We start from the raw sequence: 19,854 nt of genomic DNA, 5'->3' as shown, positions 1-19,854 counted from the left end.
ATAATTTCAGTTGGTTAAGGTCAATGGTTAATTTTAGCATTATATATATTTTGATTACATAGTTAAGATGGAACACATTACTTTAAATGAATAACAAATTTAGAGAAAAGGGCCCGGATTTACAATAAACAACATAAATATTTACAAAACATGAAACAAAATATAAATCAAATTCAGATGAAAGACGTGTGGATAAAACAGCTGAAAGACTGACTAGCCTGCCGCTAAATTTTAGACAAATACACAAGTCGTCTTGAATATCTGGTTATTGGTAAGACTCAACAGTGTTAGTGTAACTATTTTTCTATGATCAATGATCAGCTAATCTTTAGTTACTTGAAGATAACGTTTGTGATTACCGCAAGTATCATGCTTTTAACTAATGTGCAATATTAAACAATAAAATGGAGGATTTACAGTGACATTACAATGCATTAAGTAACTCACAACACCATGATAAATAGTTTTGATCCTTTTAAATATATTTTGAAACATGAGCTCATTAAATAGATTTGACACTAAAGGTTTCCTTACCCTGTAAAATGTAGTTGACGCTCTGTCTTGTCTCTATTCCATTAGATGTGTTTGAAACTTTCTATCCTTTAAATGTCCACTTTTGAAAGTAGCTGTCAGAGGAGGTATTAGCTTTTGAATCGTTGCAATAAGGAACACAGTGGAGCTTCAAAGCACTTGTCAATTGAGGCTTCAACAACTACACTGCAGCACAGTAGGCAGCACCGAACAACATCCGCCAATCCTCATGTGGATTAATTGTTCTTTTAATATGAATGTTTTTAACCTGTTATTCCTTTGTTGCTTTGAATCCAAATCTTTTGTGCTGGCTCTCTGCTAAACTAACTAGTTATGTTTCCCACAAAATAAAAGGGATTTCAAAGTGTTTCATCCAGGGATCACGATTTTGCAGTAGTAATAAAGTAATAGAAGACAATTTGCTGATAGAGTAGACGTGATGCAGACTCACTGTGTTGCTCGCTGTGCAGCTCTGGAAGGTTAGGGATTGCGTCTGTCTGAATATGATTCTGGCTCCAGCAAGAGAGAGCCGGGTCAGAACAAGCTGCCCTGCGTCTCTGCCTCAATGTGATGAGCCAAGATAAGGAGGTGACAACAGATAGAAGGAGATAAACACTCACTATTCTTCGTTTTGCTGCAGACCACAAACTACTCTTCCCCACGAGAAATTTGAAATGGCTGTTTTGGATGATGACAGGTGGAGTAAAAGGTGACGTAAGTGATGTTCTGGCCTGAGACACTAGGGGGAGATGGACACACACTCACACAGGCTGCAGTTGCTGCCAATCTCCCGCCAGCCAGTGTGCACTAATCACATCCCACCAGCAGAGCCAACATCAAGTCCACGCTTACACATCTGATAACACGGCAGACGCTGTGAAGTCCTCTAGATATCTTATCAGTCTTGGACTCATCTCACAACAGCAGCCATATAATGTTTTCCCCCCTCAGTGTATTTGAATAGTGTTTGTGTTGGCTCGAAGGTTCAATTTGACAGGGGGGGGAATTGTGGAAATATTGACATTTAGAAAGCAAACACAAACCAGGTGAAAGCATCGAGGGAGGACGGTTATTTTTTTTTTTCTTTGTGAGTGTCTGCTTTTAAAAGGTGTGAATGTGAGGTGTAAAAATCGTAGTTTTCTCCGTCCACATCAGAGAATCAGATCTGCAAGTCCACACATCGAAACCTGAAACTGGACGCTCACCACTGTAGTACAAATGAATCAGGTGGAAACACAAAAACTGACTGTGCTTCGAAAGGACCAGCACATGAACCAAACCAACACTTGAAATTTGTAAAAAAAAAAATCAAAATATAATACTTTTATAAATCAAAACATTGTGATTACTGGTTTTTTTCCATTGCTTAAGAACGATTTTGAATAGATGGACCGATTTTTCCAAACATTACACACAATTAGCACAACCATACACACAATTAACAGAACACCTCACATCCATGATATTTTGTTACCGTATGAGCCAGTTACACACTGCTGCACTTAACCTAAAACACTTTTAACAAATCTACTGCTTAGTGTTTTGAGTAATCTGAGGGAAGTACATTAAGAAAGTGCAAATATACACTATTAAAAATGCACCAAATTCAATCCAAGACCAATGCTCTGATGAAAATGTAATTTATTTATCTAAATCAGTCAAAATTTAAACAAAAGATGTCCATGCCACAACAGTGCTGTGCATAACACCAAAACAACAAAAATACACACCCAATCCAAAAAAACAGACATATAAATTCATCGTTCCATTGTGGGAGAAGACAGGTGAACTCACCTGCTGCCTTTTTGTAGTGCTTGAACCCGATTGGTGTGTTGAAGAAATCATGTGTTGGTGCACCTGAGTGTTGTGTTGAAGCAATTAGATCTAAGTGTGTTTATTTGAAAGTCATCATGATATGCATCTGTGTTTAATGTGTACAAATGTGTTTAGTGTTTTTTTTTTTAATTAACTGTGTGCAGTCACTTGCAAAAAAGTGTAAAGCTGACATTATGTTTATAGTTAATCTGGTCCAGAGTTTTGCACCTTGAGTGTAAGGTTTTTAGAATTATAGTGTATTACATCTGAGTGTTTATACAATCCAAATAAACTCTATAACGACAGATAAATGCAATTAACAATTTAGAAAACAAACATTAAAATGAACGTTGATATCAAATCTCTATCCATAATGTATTTTTCTTCTGATATTTATGTTCTTATTAAATTAATTAAAGGTATTTAACTTAAACAGACTTCCCACAATTTTATTACATAAAGGTATAAGACAAGTCTTGGCTACATTACATATCTGATTATCGTCGTATCTTCTGGGGCCTTTTCGCCCTCAGGATAACTGTCTTTGCTGAGTATTTATTTTTATTTTGTTTAATCAAACCACCTTTACAATAAGAAGCCTTTTTTTCTGGAAAATCTTGAGTGTGACAAGATGTCTAAAAGACAGTATTACCCTTCAAATTATGATGATTGAAGTCTTCTTTCTTATTCCTGTATGAACAAAATGCTCTGATCCCTAAAGTATCATAAAATGTATTTCAGATTTTACGTTTACTAAACCTTGGTGTCATTCAAACATCTCTTTAATGTCAGATCCAAAATCAAAGCAGTGGAACTATATAATGTATTTTATTATGCTCAAATAATTTCACTTTTCAAAAAAGTCATTATATAAGGAAATTTAAAAGAGGTTTACTTTAATGTACTTTAGGGGTTAATACTACTGACCACGAAGGTCCTGGAGTTTATATTAGCCTGTGAATATTTTGTCAGTAAAGAAGTACATAACAGCTACTTTATCTTGTTGTCCTAATGGAAAATAAAAAATATTAAAAAAAGCCTCAACTGTGACAATAATGTTTATAGACAGGAATGTATGGTTTGCTGTGTTGGATGTGTTAATCGTCCCATCTCTGTGAATGTAATCCTGTGGATCTCTTACTTTGTCAGTCTTTGTGTAGGTTTGTTTCCATTCTTTAAGAGGTTTTTAAAAAACAGGCTGTTTTTGGGTCTCTTTCTAAACCACTGCGGGACATTGTTACAGAACCAAGCAGAGCTTGTTAGTGTTTATTTCATGGCCGACCTCAGGACCTTAAACATTTATTTTGCTCCAGGGAGAAATGTCCGTAGCTGCCTCCTGACTGTTGAGGAGAATAAGTGGACGCAGGTCAAGAGAAATAAGGTGTTTATTTAATGGCCAATGTTTTACCGATAAAACACAGAAGAATTGTGGTATTAGATATTTAATTACGAACACTAAAGTTCATACAGTGTATCTTCACTCGTTCATTCACAGATCCAAAAGTGTGACCTAAATAACTGGAAAAAAAGTTATATATAATATTTTATCCTCATTTATATCTCAAGAAAAACTACACTTGTTAACTCATGGTTTGTATGTAATTCATGTGTAAGATCTTTAACGTTTATCTTAACAGCTTTAGATTCTTGTCAAATCGACCTTCTTATTTACCAAATCGCTGATGGTGCCTTTTTTTTTTAAAGACCACAGAAATGCTCAAGTGTGGAGATGATGGGACAGTGTCTCCTTTTTAAATTATTGGACACCATGTTAAGCATATATAAGATACAACTGAGACTTAAAGCAAAAATAAATAATGGCAATATAGCATCAGTCGTCACTGAAACACCATTTTGAAGCGCAGTCCTCCATTTCAAGCGGTTTCTGAACCAAGCAGTACTTGTTTTTTCATTTCTTAAAGGTCTGTGCGGGACTTCCTGGATTTCTGCTGTAGGTTCAAGTGGAACCTTGAAAAAAAAAAAAAAAATTTTTAGACCCTTTTCAAATGCAAAATCTCCCACTATTGAAATGAAAAAGAGCTACAACAAATAAACAAACAAACTAATAAGAATTAAAAAACACAAAAAAATAAACATAAAAAAATAACAGGTTGCAAATGTTTTACATTAAAAAGGCAAAAAGTAATTTAAGAGTAATAGTTTCCAATCATATCAAATCGTTCCATTGCCGGGTCAAGGCATTTTCTTTGAGTCTGAGTCTAAATGTCAATTATTCCAGGTTATGTATTATATGTATATATGTGTATATATGCATATATGTATATGTTTATCCTTCGCTTCAAATCAGGAGCTTCTGCTTTTACTATTCTCTGACTTGAGGCTTTTTCACTAGCAATCAACGATATTACATCTCAGGAACTAAAAAAATCGCTCATATTTCCCAGGTTCATTTAATATTTATTAATATTCTCCCAGATCACTGTTGCATTGTGAAAACATTGGCCTTACTTATGCATAAGCCATTTCAAATAATTATAAATCAACTGTATTGATTCCTATGGATGCTCACCAGTTCTAAACTTTCTCTGTAAAATATCGTCCCCTGCAGTGTTCTGGGTCCTGCATTGACATTCCGTCTGGGCTCCAACCCGGAGAATGTGAGCACGGCTGATGTGGTCCAGGTCGCAGGTAAGAACAGCCCTTTAATTTTCCATTGTATATCACATTGGACACCCTTCATTGTGATTCATGTCATCTTTCCAGCGACCAGACCACTCTGTCAGCGTGTGCTTGAATAAATGAGAACACAGATTAGTCTCTTCAGATACACTCGATAGGCTGCTGTTCATCTTGTTCAGACAAACTGCTGTCCCGCCGAAGATTATCAACACTGTGAGATGACAGATGACCGTCAATTACAGAGATGATGAGTCTACGCCGGGCACACAGCTAATCTCACAGCACACACCTATATATATGATCTTTTATAGCATATGATGAGAGCGCGCACGTAAGAGTGTGCTCGTCCGATGCTGAATGATGGAGAGCTGTCACAAGGCTGCCTGCGCTCCCTTCACTTTATTGTCTGCTCCCAGATCAGCCCGATGTCTGCGTGCTTTTTGAAGTCAATGTCCTTGCGTTGGTCGGAAATGACTTTGAGCAGCACAGCAATACTCCCGAACATCAATATCTCCCAATATCGCTCGCTACAATCAACAAGGTCCTGTCTTATTATTGGCTGGAACCCACTTTTAATCAGTGTTGTGACTGTTGCCCGGTTGGTTTGCTATTAGAGACTCACAGGATGAATGTTGATCATTCTTTTAGTGCCAGAAAGAGTGAACATAAAAGCACACAGCCTGTTGAAAGACAACATGTTCCATGTCTTTAACAAGCTTTTACTGTGATTAGAGATGTGCCTTTGTCATGAGAGAAACACTCATCACCTTCTTTTTGAAAGAATATTCTTAAAAGCAATGAGCTCAGAGAGACATCAGCCGGTGATAGCTTTCTCCCGGAAACTGCTTGTACAACACAAAGAGTGAGAAGAACCTACTTCACCACAATAAGTGACGAATCCTCAAATGATGCGTCGGTCCAGATGGTTTTCAATAATCATTTTCTTTTGCCATTATTTACATTTCCCAAAAAAGGTTGTTTAAATCCATTTGTAATGGACAAAAACACCCCCAAAAATGTTATTTCCAGAATGTTTATATAAGAAACAATATCTCTACAAGAAGTAGAGATAAGAAGAGTATGTCCTAAACATATCCATTACTTTTATTTGTTGCATATTGTTTCATCATTTGGAATTTTTTTTCAAGTTTTCTAACAGACCAAAGCACAGATAATCACATACTTAAAATATAATTGGCTACTCTGTACAATTGATCGAGCACAAACTGAAATATTCATTTTAATGCAACATTTTAATGCAACACAAATAGTACAATGAATTGTACTATTTGTGTTTCTATTAGATGGATTTCCATCACATTGTCTTTCAAGATTCAATTCATCATGTGTTGTAAGAATCCAATTGCAATACTTTTTCCAATTGCTTTTTTTTCTCCTGATCTATGGTTGGGTTTGCTTTGATGAGGTGCCGTGTGGCGCCAGCTAATGAAAGGCGTGAACCCGGTCCAAATGTCAGACCAAATGTTAAGTCAACATGATCATCCGGCTGACCCGTGTTGATGAATTATGAATGCTGCTCACCTGAATTGCAATCTGTTGGTTGGAGTGAGCGAGCGAGAGAATATAACGAACAATGTGCGCAGCAGATTGTTCTTTTCACGCTAAGCTCAGACAGCAAACATGTAAAAGTGAAGCACAGAAAGGGCTGACTGGTTAAATCCCTGTATTTGCAGCAGCATTCGTGCCCCTCCTGACCTTTGATTCAAATCCTTTCTCTGGCACTTATTTATTCCCCCCCTGCTATTTCCATCAGTGTCAAGTGGAGTGGACTTCCCACTCCCTTCCTGGATAAAATCAAATCTACCTTTTTTTCTTTACATAGATAATCTCAATATCTGCACAATATCCCTCTTAGCAAGGTGTGGGTTTTATTCTCAGAAAACACAATCAGAGATGTGAGTTTTATATAAGAAGGATGCGAAAATCAAACTTGACACCCACATGCAGTGGCCACCTGGGTAATCCAGGCTGACCTTTGACTTATGTGTGACTGTGCATAAATGACGTGGCTGCCTAATGAACTCATCCACAACCCTGATGCATTCTGTGACCGGCCAGCTGCTGCTGCGAGAACAAAATCACAATCATGAAATTCTTTGAAAGAAGCAATAGTTTTCTTAATGACGAGAATGAACATTGTTGCTTCGCCTCTTCAAGAGATTCACGGAAATTATTATATTCAATGTATAGTACTTTATTAAATTAAATACTTTGTGCCACTTTATTGTAATGTATCTTGTTTTAGTTAAAATCATTGTATTTTACTAGGTGACATTTATTTATTTTATACTATTTTATTCCTTTATTCTGTAACGTCACCAAAAATTAACATTGTTCTGATTTTCCAGGGTAGATAAAACATAAGAATGCATTCATGTGTTTTTTTCAACTATTGTTTGATTATCAATCCCATTTTTTTTACTTTAAGCTTATTTATGAAATGTTAGCTCATAACCTGTATATTGTTTCCCAAGCTATCTAAAAACCTACGTACGAATTGGCAATAGCTACCTTTTTTGTGATATTTGTAGTAATAATGAAGAATTCGATACATTTTTTAAATTATATTTTGTATCTAAGATAGCAAAGGACAGAAATAAATGTCTCTAGAGACAACACATTCCCTCAGCTACTGGCAACTGGATTAATTGCCACCAAATTACAATTAGTGTGTTGTGATTCATTTTAGTAGCAACATATTAACTGGTTGGCATTTCAGCTTGACTGTACTCGGCGTTGCCTGCAGGAGGTTAGCATGACTGCTACATTCTTCTATATCTATCTGCCCATCACTTCTATTTGATGTGTTCAATGCCCCATAGAAAAGAGCGAACAAAGAGACTTGCTTGAAAGGCACGGACAGTATAGAGGAGATTTGATAACTCATTGAAAAGCATCTTTTGGGCAGCAGGTTCTTAGCAGCTCTGCGGTGAAAGGCCTGCTGGGAGGTCTGACTGTATTAGTGGAGGTAGAGGCTCTTGTGTTCTGCTCAACTGGAAAACCACAGGACAAAGGCCAGAACTGCCTAATCCCTGCTCGGCTGCAAAACAAAAGAGTTGGCTGCCGCTTTATCAAAACTACAAGGCATTCTGTGTGTCGGTGTTTGTGCTGCTTCTAGGTGTTTGTGTGTGATTCTCTCTCTTTTTTTTCTGGTCCTGCAGCTGTGTTCATTCAGTGCCAAGAAAAATGATTTATTCAATCAAACTGTTAAAACCAGTGTGTAAATGTGCCGTTGTTAAGAACTGTACTTTCAGAGTTGTGTCATTTCTAAACATGCAAATGAACATCAGTTAGGCATAAACAAATCTGTCAGATTTGCTTTTCAAAACAGTGAAGCTACATTTTATCACAGACGGCGGATCGTTTCGTGCCTTTTAGAGTAGGAGGATTTTTTGGTGTAGGAAGAAAAGTGTTTTAGCCCTAATGGCATGCATCTCTGCAATTATTGTCAGTGATAATTTAGTCCCATTATGATGGGTTGTGTATTGTGTGTATTGTGTTGAGCTTAGATTTTCTGTCACCAGATGATGATTAGTGTCCTGGCCAACATCGTGATCTAGTGTTGAGGTGTAGAAATCATGTCAGTCTTGGTCTGCAGATTGTCCGACCCTTTTTGAAAGTGTGTCAAAAGACGATTGTGTTTAGAAAAAAAGGTTTTTGGATTATAGCTGACAATCTTTAAATGTTCTGTTCAGTGGAAGTGACTATGCTGTCTGACAAAGATATGCTTCCAAGTAAAGTTAATATTATAAGACATTCCAGCATCAGATTAATAAGTATACAATATTGGTTAAAAAAAAGAGCTGAGCCAGAAGGCCAAACCTTGACTCAATATAAAAGTACCTCATATTGGTTCCTTTGAGTAGTCAAAGTGAAAATGTTAGTCATACGTTTGAGATTAGTTGCAGGGCAGATAAAGGTCGTAGAATTAGCATCGCTCACACCAACCTTTTTTGATTTTAGGAATATCAGACTTGTTTTTTCTTTTCTCCTTTCATCCTCTTTCTCATCTCGTGTCAGTGGATTCTATTCACTGAGCCTCCCTGGATAAGGATAGGAGTGTTTTCTTAAACCAAGGCCAGAAAACCACAAAGAATTTTTGTTAGTGTCTATATGGTCCAAAATCAGTACAATTCACTATAAAGTTGACCTTTCAATTTAAGGAGGTACATTTATCTGCACTGAGGATGACAAACATGATGATGTGATAATACTGATAATGAAACAACGTTTCAACAACTGTTTCTCACATTATTAGGAATCAAAGCGTTACATAATGATGACACCTAAGATGTTTTAATGAATTGTGTGCTTCCCACTTCTGCATGAATCACCTGTGAGTCACCTCCAGGATTATCTTCCTCCTTTAAACTGAACTTTTGTCTTGTTGAAAATTGATCTTTGATGATGACTCGTGGCCAAGAGAATCCGTGTCGAGGAGGATATTGGAGTGTTAAGAAAGCCTGGTAGGTTGCCGGTGCGAGATGGGGTGAGGACACTCCCATTGTCTGGGCTGTCACGCCTGGACGACCCCAGAGCCCCTTTGAGGCCCAAAAGGCCCCAGAGGCCAGGCCACAGCAAAGACTTTGTGGGCCCCCAGGCCGTGAGAACCCTGGCCTCGGTCAATGAACGCCGGGCGCCAGGGGACCCTGAGAGCAACTGGCTGGGCCATCTGGAGAAGAGAGCAGAGACCCTGACACACGGCTGTCACCCCAGGGAGACGAGCGGAGACACGGACACGGACAATGTCTTTGCCCGTGTTCCTGTCCATCAGCCTATCGCCCGCACTCTGGAAAGTGACTGCAGAAAGCAATTCAGTGGTGAGCCACTTGTGAGAAAAGCACTTTCAGCATTTACCTTGGAAAAAAAAAACTTTAGAAAAACATTCTGACCATACTTACATCCCACAGAACATATGTTGAGGTCTTCCTATTATAATGGTTACTATTTATTGCTAAACAAACGTACACATCTCGGGGTTTTTTTCAAAGCAAGTGTGTAGGCAAGTGTTTCATTGTGTGGCAAGAATTGAAAAGAATTCCACCCACTAATAATTGGTTCACAAATCTTTGCTCATCAACTTTTTTATGCTTTCAAGAAGACACTTTTACGGCAAAATAAAATAAATGGTGTGTGGTAAATGTTGAGTTTAATTTTGTTAGAAAACGTCATAACCAAGTGAATAAATATATTAAAATAAATTACTTCTCCAGACTATGTTGTCATTCTGATACAGTTTCTACTTCTATGACTGTAAGTAAGCAATTTCACTGATTAAATCTTCAATTTCTGTCACTTTAAAGTCAGTAGGAGGACGTTTCTATACATATCTACAGCTTTATATGTTGGTGGAGAAATGTTTATTTGTATATATCCATCTTCTGCGTCTCACACGGATCCTCACAGTTGAAACAAGAGCGTAAACCCAGAAGCTTCAGCTGCATAATGCCGTTTGAGCGGTGTCTCTTCCAGCTGAGCAGATTAGCATAGATCTCCCACGCTGACAGAGTTGACCTTCACTCTGGCAAACACTTGTCAAAATGCCAATGATAATTACCTGCTTTCACCACAAACAGCACAACGGTGCCTCCACCTGCACATCGAGCACGGAGGACGACCATGGCCTCGCTGGTGCCTGCTCTCGGACGTGCCCCCCACGATAAGCTAATGCAAGCTACAGGCATTCCAGTCATTGAGTTTGGCCGCTTCCACCACTTTGATATTTCCACCATGGCATCATTAAGCTGCGAGGGGCTGGAGAAACAAGTGTGAATTTGATTCTCTCAATGTTTTCCGTGCGATGGTGTCCGGGCTTGGTCGGTTTGATTTTGTCAGCAAGAGATCTAGGATGTATTGTTGTTGTGTTTTTTTTAGCTTCGCCATGTTTTCGTGGGATGTGCGATCGTGTTTGTTCATGCTTTAACATCTGTATCAATGAGCATGGAGGTCAGAAAACAACCTGATTCACCCCCTGGATACCCCACTGTCTAACCTCCCTCCTTCCCCTGGCACTCTCAGCTCGCCTCCTCATCACTGACTGCCCTCTCTGGTTGAGTGCCTGAATGTGCTCAGTTCGGTGATCAAAGTCTTCCTCAGTCTCTTCTCCTCTATTGCCCCTGGCTGTGTGTGTGTGTGTGTGTGTGTGTGTGTGTGTGTGTGTGTGTGTGTGTGTGTGTGTGTGTGTGTGTGTGTGTGTGTGTTTGTGTGTGTGAAAGTGTATCGCGCAGTTGTCTAAACCCCAGTTTCACTATCTCCTCTCAGTCTCAGCCCCCTGCGAGGCTCGTTTGCATCATTTTCTGTCTGCTTGAGAACACACGCGTAATCAGATTCACGGTGATGCTGATTCTTGAAGACAGATCTCACTTTTCTTGTCGTCGTTTACTTTTATGCATTGTTGAGCTCCTAGCCTTCTGCTGTCTGTTGCATTAGGTGAACCACGATTCATGTTTGCTGTCGTCGCTCCCGCTGCAGGCGGAGAGATAACCGCTGTGTCTCTGAGTAAACTGCTAAATAGTTTTGTTTTTTCGCAAAACTTTGCTCTGTAAAAAAAGTCTTCAATGTCGTTTTAATACCAAGGTCAGGAACATTTCGGGTGTATTGATTTTTAAACCACATTCTTCCTCCAGAAAGAGAAATATATATATTTTTAAACCTTGTTCGTTATTTGTGTTTGGCATCACGATCATAATCTAAAATAACTTTGTTTGGTGAGGGCCATGAATCACGACATGAATCATCTTTGATGACGACTTGCGGTCAGGAGAATGAAATACTGGCTCAATTTCCAAAAGTTCTTCTCTTCGGAAACACAAGTTTTAATGACTGAATGAGGCCTTGAATATGTATTCACGGGAACAAAGTGTTCTTGCACTTTTAAAGAGCTTAATATGTTATTCAATTCTGGATCAGAAGTGATTGGGTCGAGACAGGAGGACAATGTGAACATCTCTATTTTTATATATATATTTTTCTAATCTGTCACTGATCCCGATGTCATCATGACATCCGATGGCGGGTGCATAGTTTGCTGCAAGTAAACATTATGCTGTCTTAGTTGATGTGCCGTAAAAGGAAAGAGAGGGAATCAAACAACTTCATTTAAGGAAAGATGGCTCTGGTTTACAGCTGAGGCGTCAAACACAATGGCCATTGAAGCTTAATTTTAATCATTAATACACATTTGAAGGGTTCTATGTGACCTGTTATATGAATGGTGCTGTTCATTTCTTATTGGACTTGGAAAGGTTAGATTACTGCTCTATTCAAACTTCTCTCTCACTGACCTTTACTAACCCCAAGTGAGCATCAGAGTTTAAGTGAGCATTTTTAAAACAGTCGAAGTTGGAGAAAAACGTTTTAATTTTGTCTAGACAGCCTAAAAACTAACCAAATAGCACAAACTAAATTAATTTTAATTTTTTAAAAATAAAGTAAGGTGGGATTCCCGGTTACACAGAGAACAATCCGCTAAGAGTTTATTGGAATTAAAAAAGACCTTCTTCAGACCACCAACCACCTCAGAGGTCACAGGAAGTTGCTGTTCCTTTTAACCAAGTCTTCCATAGCAGTGAGTACGTTGTTGGTTGTAAGGAAGGACACAGACACAGGAACGAGTTTGAAAGAAATTCCTTGTTAAGTGAAATATATCATAAGTCTTGTAAAAAACACCTTATGATCATGGACCAATTGCATTTGAAGACGTTGCTGGGATGGATCTCTGGTTAGGAACAACTCTAGATTACTGACCATCCTTTAACACTATGAAATGTTTTAGACCTTGAATGACTCAAATCAGCATAGATGCCTCATGAAAGCACGTCTTTGGGAATTCAATTTCATTTTGGTGGATCGGGCTGGATTACACCTACCGTTCGATTGGGTCGGCATCCGTGCATCACATGACACGCTCCAGGAACTCCTGTATTGTTCTCAGTATTATCTTGATCTTTAAAGTATGTACTTTTTTGAGTATTGTTTTGATTGTTTAAGCGCTTTGTGACCCTGGTCTCGAAAAGCGCTATATAAATAAATATTACTTACTTACTTACTTACATACAACCTAAGTACATCAAGCAAGTACATCAACCTGCTGCTTGAACATTATTTTTGACAACAGTTGCATTGGACAACATTTTTTTTACGCACAGCTTGAGGAAGTTGTATGCACTGAATTTCTGTCAGTTTAGATCTCAACTAATGTTTCAGTCATGAGCATGTGCCTCTGAATTAAAATCAAGATTAAATCATTACACAGATCTCCTTTATCTCCTCAGTCTAGAGCATATTTTTAATGTTGTACTCGACCTGCAAAACAATACCAGAAAACTGAAAATCCTGCTACAGTATTATTAAGAATAATTTAACATAATCATTAACAAAGAACAAATGTTTTCTCCATTCTACTCTCTAAAATCTTTTAATTTTGTCTATATTACAATACAAGTATGAAAAAGATTTAAGCAACAAGTGTGGCTATGGTCAGTATATATATTTGTTTTGTATTTTTAACAGAGTTGTCTCTAGTTAAGAAGATGTGAGGGAGCCGATTAATCTGTGGTTGTTAAGCTGTGCCATGTTATGTACCTACAGTATGTAAGCAAAAAAAAAAAACCTTCCTTAAGGTCTTTTTGAATAATTCATAAGACATTTCAAAGAATTTATAAGGGTTTATATAAATAAGTTAGGACAGTTTTAAACAGTGTATTTCACCTATAACAAGGTGTTTTATTAATTATAAATTATGGACTATAAGATTAGTAGAATGGGAAAATATTACATTTATTCTGATACGATGACCTCAAGGTCAGGCCAAAGCTGGACCTTTCAAGCATGGTGGTGCTGAAACTGAATTAATAAATAGTGAAGGGTAAATGTGTCTTACTTATATAGTTCTTTTAAATGCTTATTCAGAACCCAAAGCGCTTTACACTAAGTGACGCATTCATCGACGATGTTCATGCGTCGACTGGCAGTAAATGAGTGAATGAATGAATTCCAGCAAACTACAATGACTGACAGTAGCGGGGACAAACGTCCTTATAACAGGCAGAAACCTTGAGGAGAACCAGACTTAGTGTGATGCACCTTCTGCTGTGACCAGCCTCTAGGGAGAAGAAAGACGTGTAAGACATATAAAACATTATATAGTAGACTCTCATGGAAACATTTCAGTTTGCTAACAAATCTTTGCCTCCAATAGTCTTGTTAATCTCTATAACATCTTCATGGGAAGTGAATACTTTTCATTTGTGTTCCTCCTACACATCCCGCCTGTCATTCTTCTTCTTTTATACGCTTCAGTATTATTCCTGCTCCTCTGAGTCGGGTCAGGGCTACGCTGCTCCTGTAAACATGTTTACTTTGTCAACATTGCTATTGCAGAGCAGCCTAAGACAGTAACAGGTGCCTGTCAACAGCCGGCCAGATCTCCAGTGCATTAAAGGATCTTTGCTGTAGACGAGGATTAGTGTCGCCAGGCATTGTTTGTTTGCTAATTCCATCTCCGAGGTATTTGTGGAAAATAGGCATGAATAATTGAAAGCCATTTCTGGTGGACGAAAATGAAACAGAAAATGGAGGCAGATTAATGAGTGGAGACTGAAAAGAGACTTGAATTGAAACAACTAGGAAACCTTTGTACAACACCCGGAGAGACACTGAATGTCGTGAGAGTGAATTGCAGTGTTTGATTGGGAATACTGTTGAAATGAGCCGTGGATCAGGAAATGAATATAGGAATGTCCTTTAAAGTGGTTATTGTTTGGATTTTAGAAAATAAGAATAATAATAATAAAAATATATATATTTTCTCTCATATTAACACCATTTTTTTCTTAAAGAACCAATATATTACACTTAAAGCTTGAATGTTGACTGCCTTTGCTTTATTTGTCCTTGTTGTAGCCTCTGGACTATTTTCTTTACTGATGTAATGTTTCCAGCACATTTTTAAATGTCTTTACCAAAAGTGACAAATTAAATCACACAAGTGGAAAACAATCTATAAATCAGTTGTGTTCGTGGGCCGAACAAAATGTATATTTATTAAACTGTCTCCAACAGGAAGTATGAGTCGTGGTTAATTTTATTCTTGGAGGCCCATTCTATCTTGATTACCTCCTTGAACAGTCCCATCAAATGCGACTATACAGAGGTGACATTGATTCAGTTTGAGTTTGCGGTGAACAGTGGCCACTAAGAGCTTCTTACGAAACTTCTTTAGCTTTATCTAAAGGTTAACCTAATATAGCAGTTAAGAAAGTGTCTTGGAAACACCCATCTCTTAGCACTCCTTCTTAGCACGATACCTTCTTAAAAGCCTTCTTATATCCTTAAGAACGATACAATCTAAACCAGGCCATTCTCAGTATTTTAGGTGGTGGAATCCATTCATTATAAATCCATAATGTTAGTGTACAAAACTTTAAGAGAACTATCAAATCTGGAAAACCCGGCCGATGAGAGTTTTACTCTTCGGAAAGCTGTTTAATTGTTGAGGTGAAAATGTTTCATAGCTTAGTTTAAACATTGGCATCAGTTTAGGTCAAAACAAAATTGATATGGCCTTGAGTCTGACATTTGTGGTTTCACTTATTTTTTACTTTAAAGTAAGAAAATGAATCTGTTAAATACATCACCTGATGCTGAACACAATGAATGCTCAATGCAGTGACAATCATGTTGCTTATCAGCACAATTTAATATAATTCATGGGTTGCTGTTTTTCTTTGCAGCATGCTTTATCTTTTCTTTATTATTTTTACGAAGCTTTGTATCTGCATCGGTTGAATAGAGCTGATTAACACACAACACTTCCGCCATTAACGTCATCTTGTTCGCCTGTCTCTGCACTCATCCATCTCTTCATCTTCCTGCGTCAGTCGTGCCATCTTGTGCTGGCGACTCTCCCAGTGTTGAGAGAAGCAGGTACTCAGGCAAAGTCTTTCTTGTTTCCACAAAGATGCTTCAGTCCGATAGAGTCTGATATGAGTCATAATAGGAAAAAGCTTTGATGGACATTGTGATGCAGTGTTACAAAGTTAAGTTCAGTCAAAGGCTTTCTGTTGTCAATCATGTAGGAGGGATGACGAGCCAATGCAAAACACCCATTAGCAGCAACACTCAACACCGTGACATTTGCAACTAGAGCACATTATTTTACACCTTAACTCCGCCAGAATCACTCATCATAAGTCATTTGTCTCATACTTAACCTTCAAATGGGATTTTTAAATTCCGTCCCACACCGACAGATGTGTCTGACGTCTGAATTCCAATAGTATTTCAGGTAATTTCTCATTTGTTCCTAGATAAGAGAGGCAATTGCTGTTTAATCGTGAACATTTAATTAGTTTTTGAGGCCGGAGCCAACTCAATTAGTTCATTTGGAATATTTGCCCATCAAGCAACTTTATTTAACGCTCAGATTTTCTACTGTGAGACATATAAAATTGCACATTTGGTCTTGGTTTTGACTGTTTAATCTGATTTAAAATGCTAATACATTAGATTAATAAATAGATAAATAACAATGTATTCACTGTTAAGTTTAAGTGTTTGAAATATGGCTATTTTAATTTAATTAGTTTTACATTCTTGTACATTTTTAAAGTACACATCAGTGCTTCATTTTAGCCTGATTACACTGTTTTAAAAATATTGTTTCTGTTGCATTTTTACATCAAAGTCCTCCCCCTTAAATATTGGAAAATCTTCCTTTCTTACAATTAACTGATCAGTTCACTCACTGTCAACACATTTCAAAGTGGTGTGAAAGCCTCTCAGGACGGTCTTGTTATACACTTCGAACTCTATCAAACTTGAATGGCCAGACATGTTGTACAACATGTCGCTCACTACTCACTATTCAGATTCAGATCCAGGTCTTTTGTGACCCAGTGCCCATTCATTTCATGGCTTCTCCTCTGGTTGGCAGCTACAGCAAAAGAACGAACAATTACACTCAGCGATTCTTTTATTAAACATGAATGGACAGCATGTGCTTTTAAAATTCACCGCTTTATTGACAGCTAATGAATAGGATAATAACAATATAGAAAACAATATATAACTTTAAACTACTAAATAAAGTAACACTTTATTAGATTTCCTGCTCACATCTGGCTCCCACTGGTTTTCATCAAGTATGACCCTCTTCGGAAAACATTAGACAGGTTTCACAAATGATTTGGATGTAAGGTTTATCCAACCATGTACAACATTTGATTTAGTTGCTCATTTAATCTAAAAGCAGATTTTAAAAAACCTCAGCGTATCAGTCTGGACTTGCATTTCCCTCTGTGTGGATGATGATGTTGCTTAGAGGCTCTATTTATGTCTTAATATTCAACAACATGATGACTCTTGGAGTTTCTCATTGAGCAAATGGGACTACGTGATGTGGTGGAAGGATTCACTGCAGGAGCAGAGCAAGAGCCAGTTGCTCACGTCGCAGCTAACGACTTGAGGGAAAAAAAAGTCTTGAAACATCAAAGAGAGAATTTAGATTATCATCATGGTGACAAATGCTGTTGATGAAAATGCACTTCCTGCTTTTTTTCATTTTCAAGGTCTAATGAGAACGTAGAAAGTATTTCATAAAAGTTTAGGTACTTAAAAGAAAATGATCTTCAATTTTTATTTTCAAGCTTTAAAAGTTTGGACAATATATGGACAGCATGAGATGTATGTACTGAGGGTGATTTGGACGAAAGTGTGATTCTCAAAGTCAATCTACTTAGGAAGGGTACGGAGGACAGACCCGTTGTAGGCATTATGACATCATTTATTTGTGTTTTAGAAATCTCTCTACCGAGGTTGCCATAAGTGGTGGAAGAAAGACGAGCAGTCAGAACGGTTGCTCTTTTTCCGACAATGGAAATCATTTCCAGAAATATCTAGCAGGTTCAATTAATAATCTCAAGACATTTCAATTAAAATGACACAATTACAAAGGACTAAATTGGGATTTCATTTAGTTCCAGTTTAAGGGAAACTAAAAATGACTAATAGACTTTTATAATGATGTTTTTATCCTATTGATTTCATTTGTTGATCCGACTGAATGTTGTTTTGTATGGCAACTCAGTAACTGACTTCTCATTTTTGTTTGTCATGAAACATCTTTTGAGCTGCAATATGAGATCAAGTGTGAGGACAAACCGCAGCGCGCGATTCAAAGAGTCTTTTAAATTAACCTCTTATGATGAGTGTTTGGTGCTTGATACACCAGCACAACATCAAATTCAGAATAACTTTCACCTGAAGTTGTTTTCAAACTTGTATTCCGGAGGTAAAACGGCTCCTGTTTTTTTTACTTTAGCTGTGATCAAGAAGACGTCTAGTGACGCATGGTGTTAGTTGGACACAATCAGACAAAGTATCCATCAATCCTTCTAAACTACTTCTCTCAAAGCCAAGGCCCTCGGGCCCTTTTTTTTTTCTCAAGTTTCTTTTTTTTCTTTTTTTTTAGCCTGACCACATCATAGATGCAAGGTTTCTGGTTTACATCTCTAGCTTTAGGCAATCTGCAGCAATTCTGTGTGGAGTTTGTATTTTCTCCCAGTGCTTTCATGGTTTTACTCTTGGCACTCAGGTTTCCTGCATAACTCTAAAAACATGCAGAAGTTGATTGACGACTAAATAATACCAGTAGCCGTGAGTGTGTGCATGAATGGTTGCTGGTGACCTGTTAACGGTGTTACCGGCCTCTTGCCCTAAATAGCTGGGATAGGTTTCATCTACCTGTGCCCCCAATAAGCTACTAATTTTTCCTACCAAAGTAATTTATTTAAAGAGCTGCTTAGACTATAGAAGTAGATTAGAGAGAATCAGAATATTACTTTTGATTTATTTTTGCATTTAATTAATATTTTTATTAATAATGGAATTTAATAATTAATATATTTAAAAAGGCTTAATTGTTTTTTTTATTGGATAATTAATTTGAGTATTAAATTGGTTGATTATTGTTATTTTTTTAATAATTTAATTAAATGATTGGAATATTTAAAAGTTGAATTGATTTTTACTGTTTGTTCTTTAACACACATAGTTTGATATTGAAATTCCAATAGATGAAAAAAGAACATTTGTAAGCCTTTTCAAATCAATATTTTTCAACTTGAAGCTTTTAATATTCAATATAAAAATGCTGGTATAATAGTGCCACCTGAAAATACCAAAATAGTACCAAAATACGTGGTGTAGATGGCCATGTGAAGACATAGAAGCACTGGCGTGTAAATGTAAGTATTTTCAAGACAATGTGTGAACTTTATTTTAGTGTCTGAGCAGATTATATTAAGTCTCATGTTGGACCTGTTGTTTCTGCTGTCAAAGGATTTTAGCAGGAATGATGTCATACTCAATTGACGATCAGATTAACCTATTTCATAGCGTGTTTGCTGAAGCCCCGCCCACAAGGTTTGTCTAGCTCAGTCGGTAAAGAGACACACGTTTGAACTTCGTATTTCATATGAATTATTGTCTATAAATAACACATCCGGACTTGGACTGAAAACCATGATGAATATATTAAGCAATAACCAACCTTTTGGAATCAGTGGATGATCCCGCACCATACGCCATTTTGACATCTCCCTGCTACATATTCATGGGAAGTGAGACAGATGACAGCCTGGGCAGGTCTCCAGTCCGATGAGTCAATCTAGAGACAACAACCACTCACTCTCGGTCTATCAACAATTTAGTCGGCACAATCATTATTCATGCCAACGGCTCACAAAAACCAGTGCAGATTGTCTTTATTTGTCGCACACCTACGAGTAAGTGTTATGTTAGCTCGACCAGAACATACTTCTGTGCATCAGCAGCTCAATACAAGCA

The 19,854-nt window shown here is 37.5% G+C and overlaps 1 protein-coding gene across 1 annotated transcript in view; it reads left to right on the top strand.

Annotated features, from left to right (window-relative positions):
- The window catches only part of ptprn2 (protein tyrosine phosphatase receptor type N2), a 145,422-nt gene that overhangs the window by 42,851 nt on the left and 82,717 nt on the right, over positions 1-19,854 (top strand). Inside the window, exon 10 of the mRNA XM_087789989.1 lies at positions 4,916-4,995. Coding sequence (XP_087646115.1) covers positions 4,916-4,995 — 80 coding nt within the window. The remainder of the gene's footprint in view (positions 1-4,915; positions 4,996-19,854) is intronic.

The sequence above is a fragment of the Callionymus lyra genome, chromosome 4 (assembly GCF_982586985.1).
Source record: "Callionymus lyra chromosome 4, fCalLyr1.hap1.1, whole genome shotgun sequence".
Lineage (NCBI taxonomy): Eukaryota > Metazoa > Chordata > Actinopteri > Syngnathiformes > Callionymidae > Callionymus > Callionymus lyra.
Note: the sequence above shows the minus strand (reverse complement) of the source record. Positions and strands in the feature narration are given on the sequence as shown.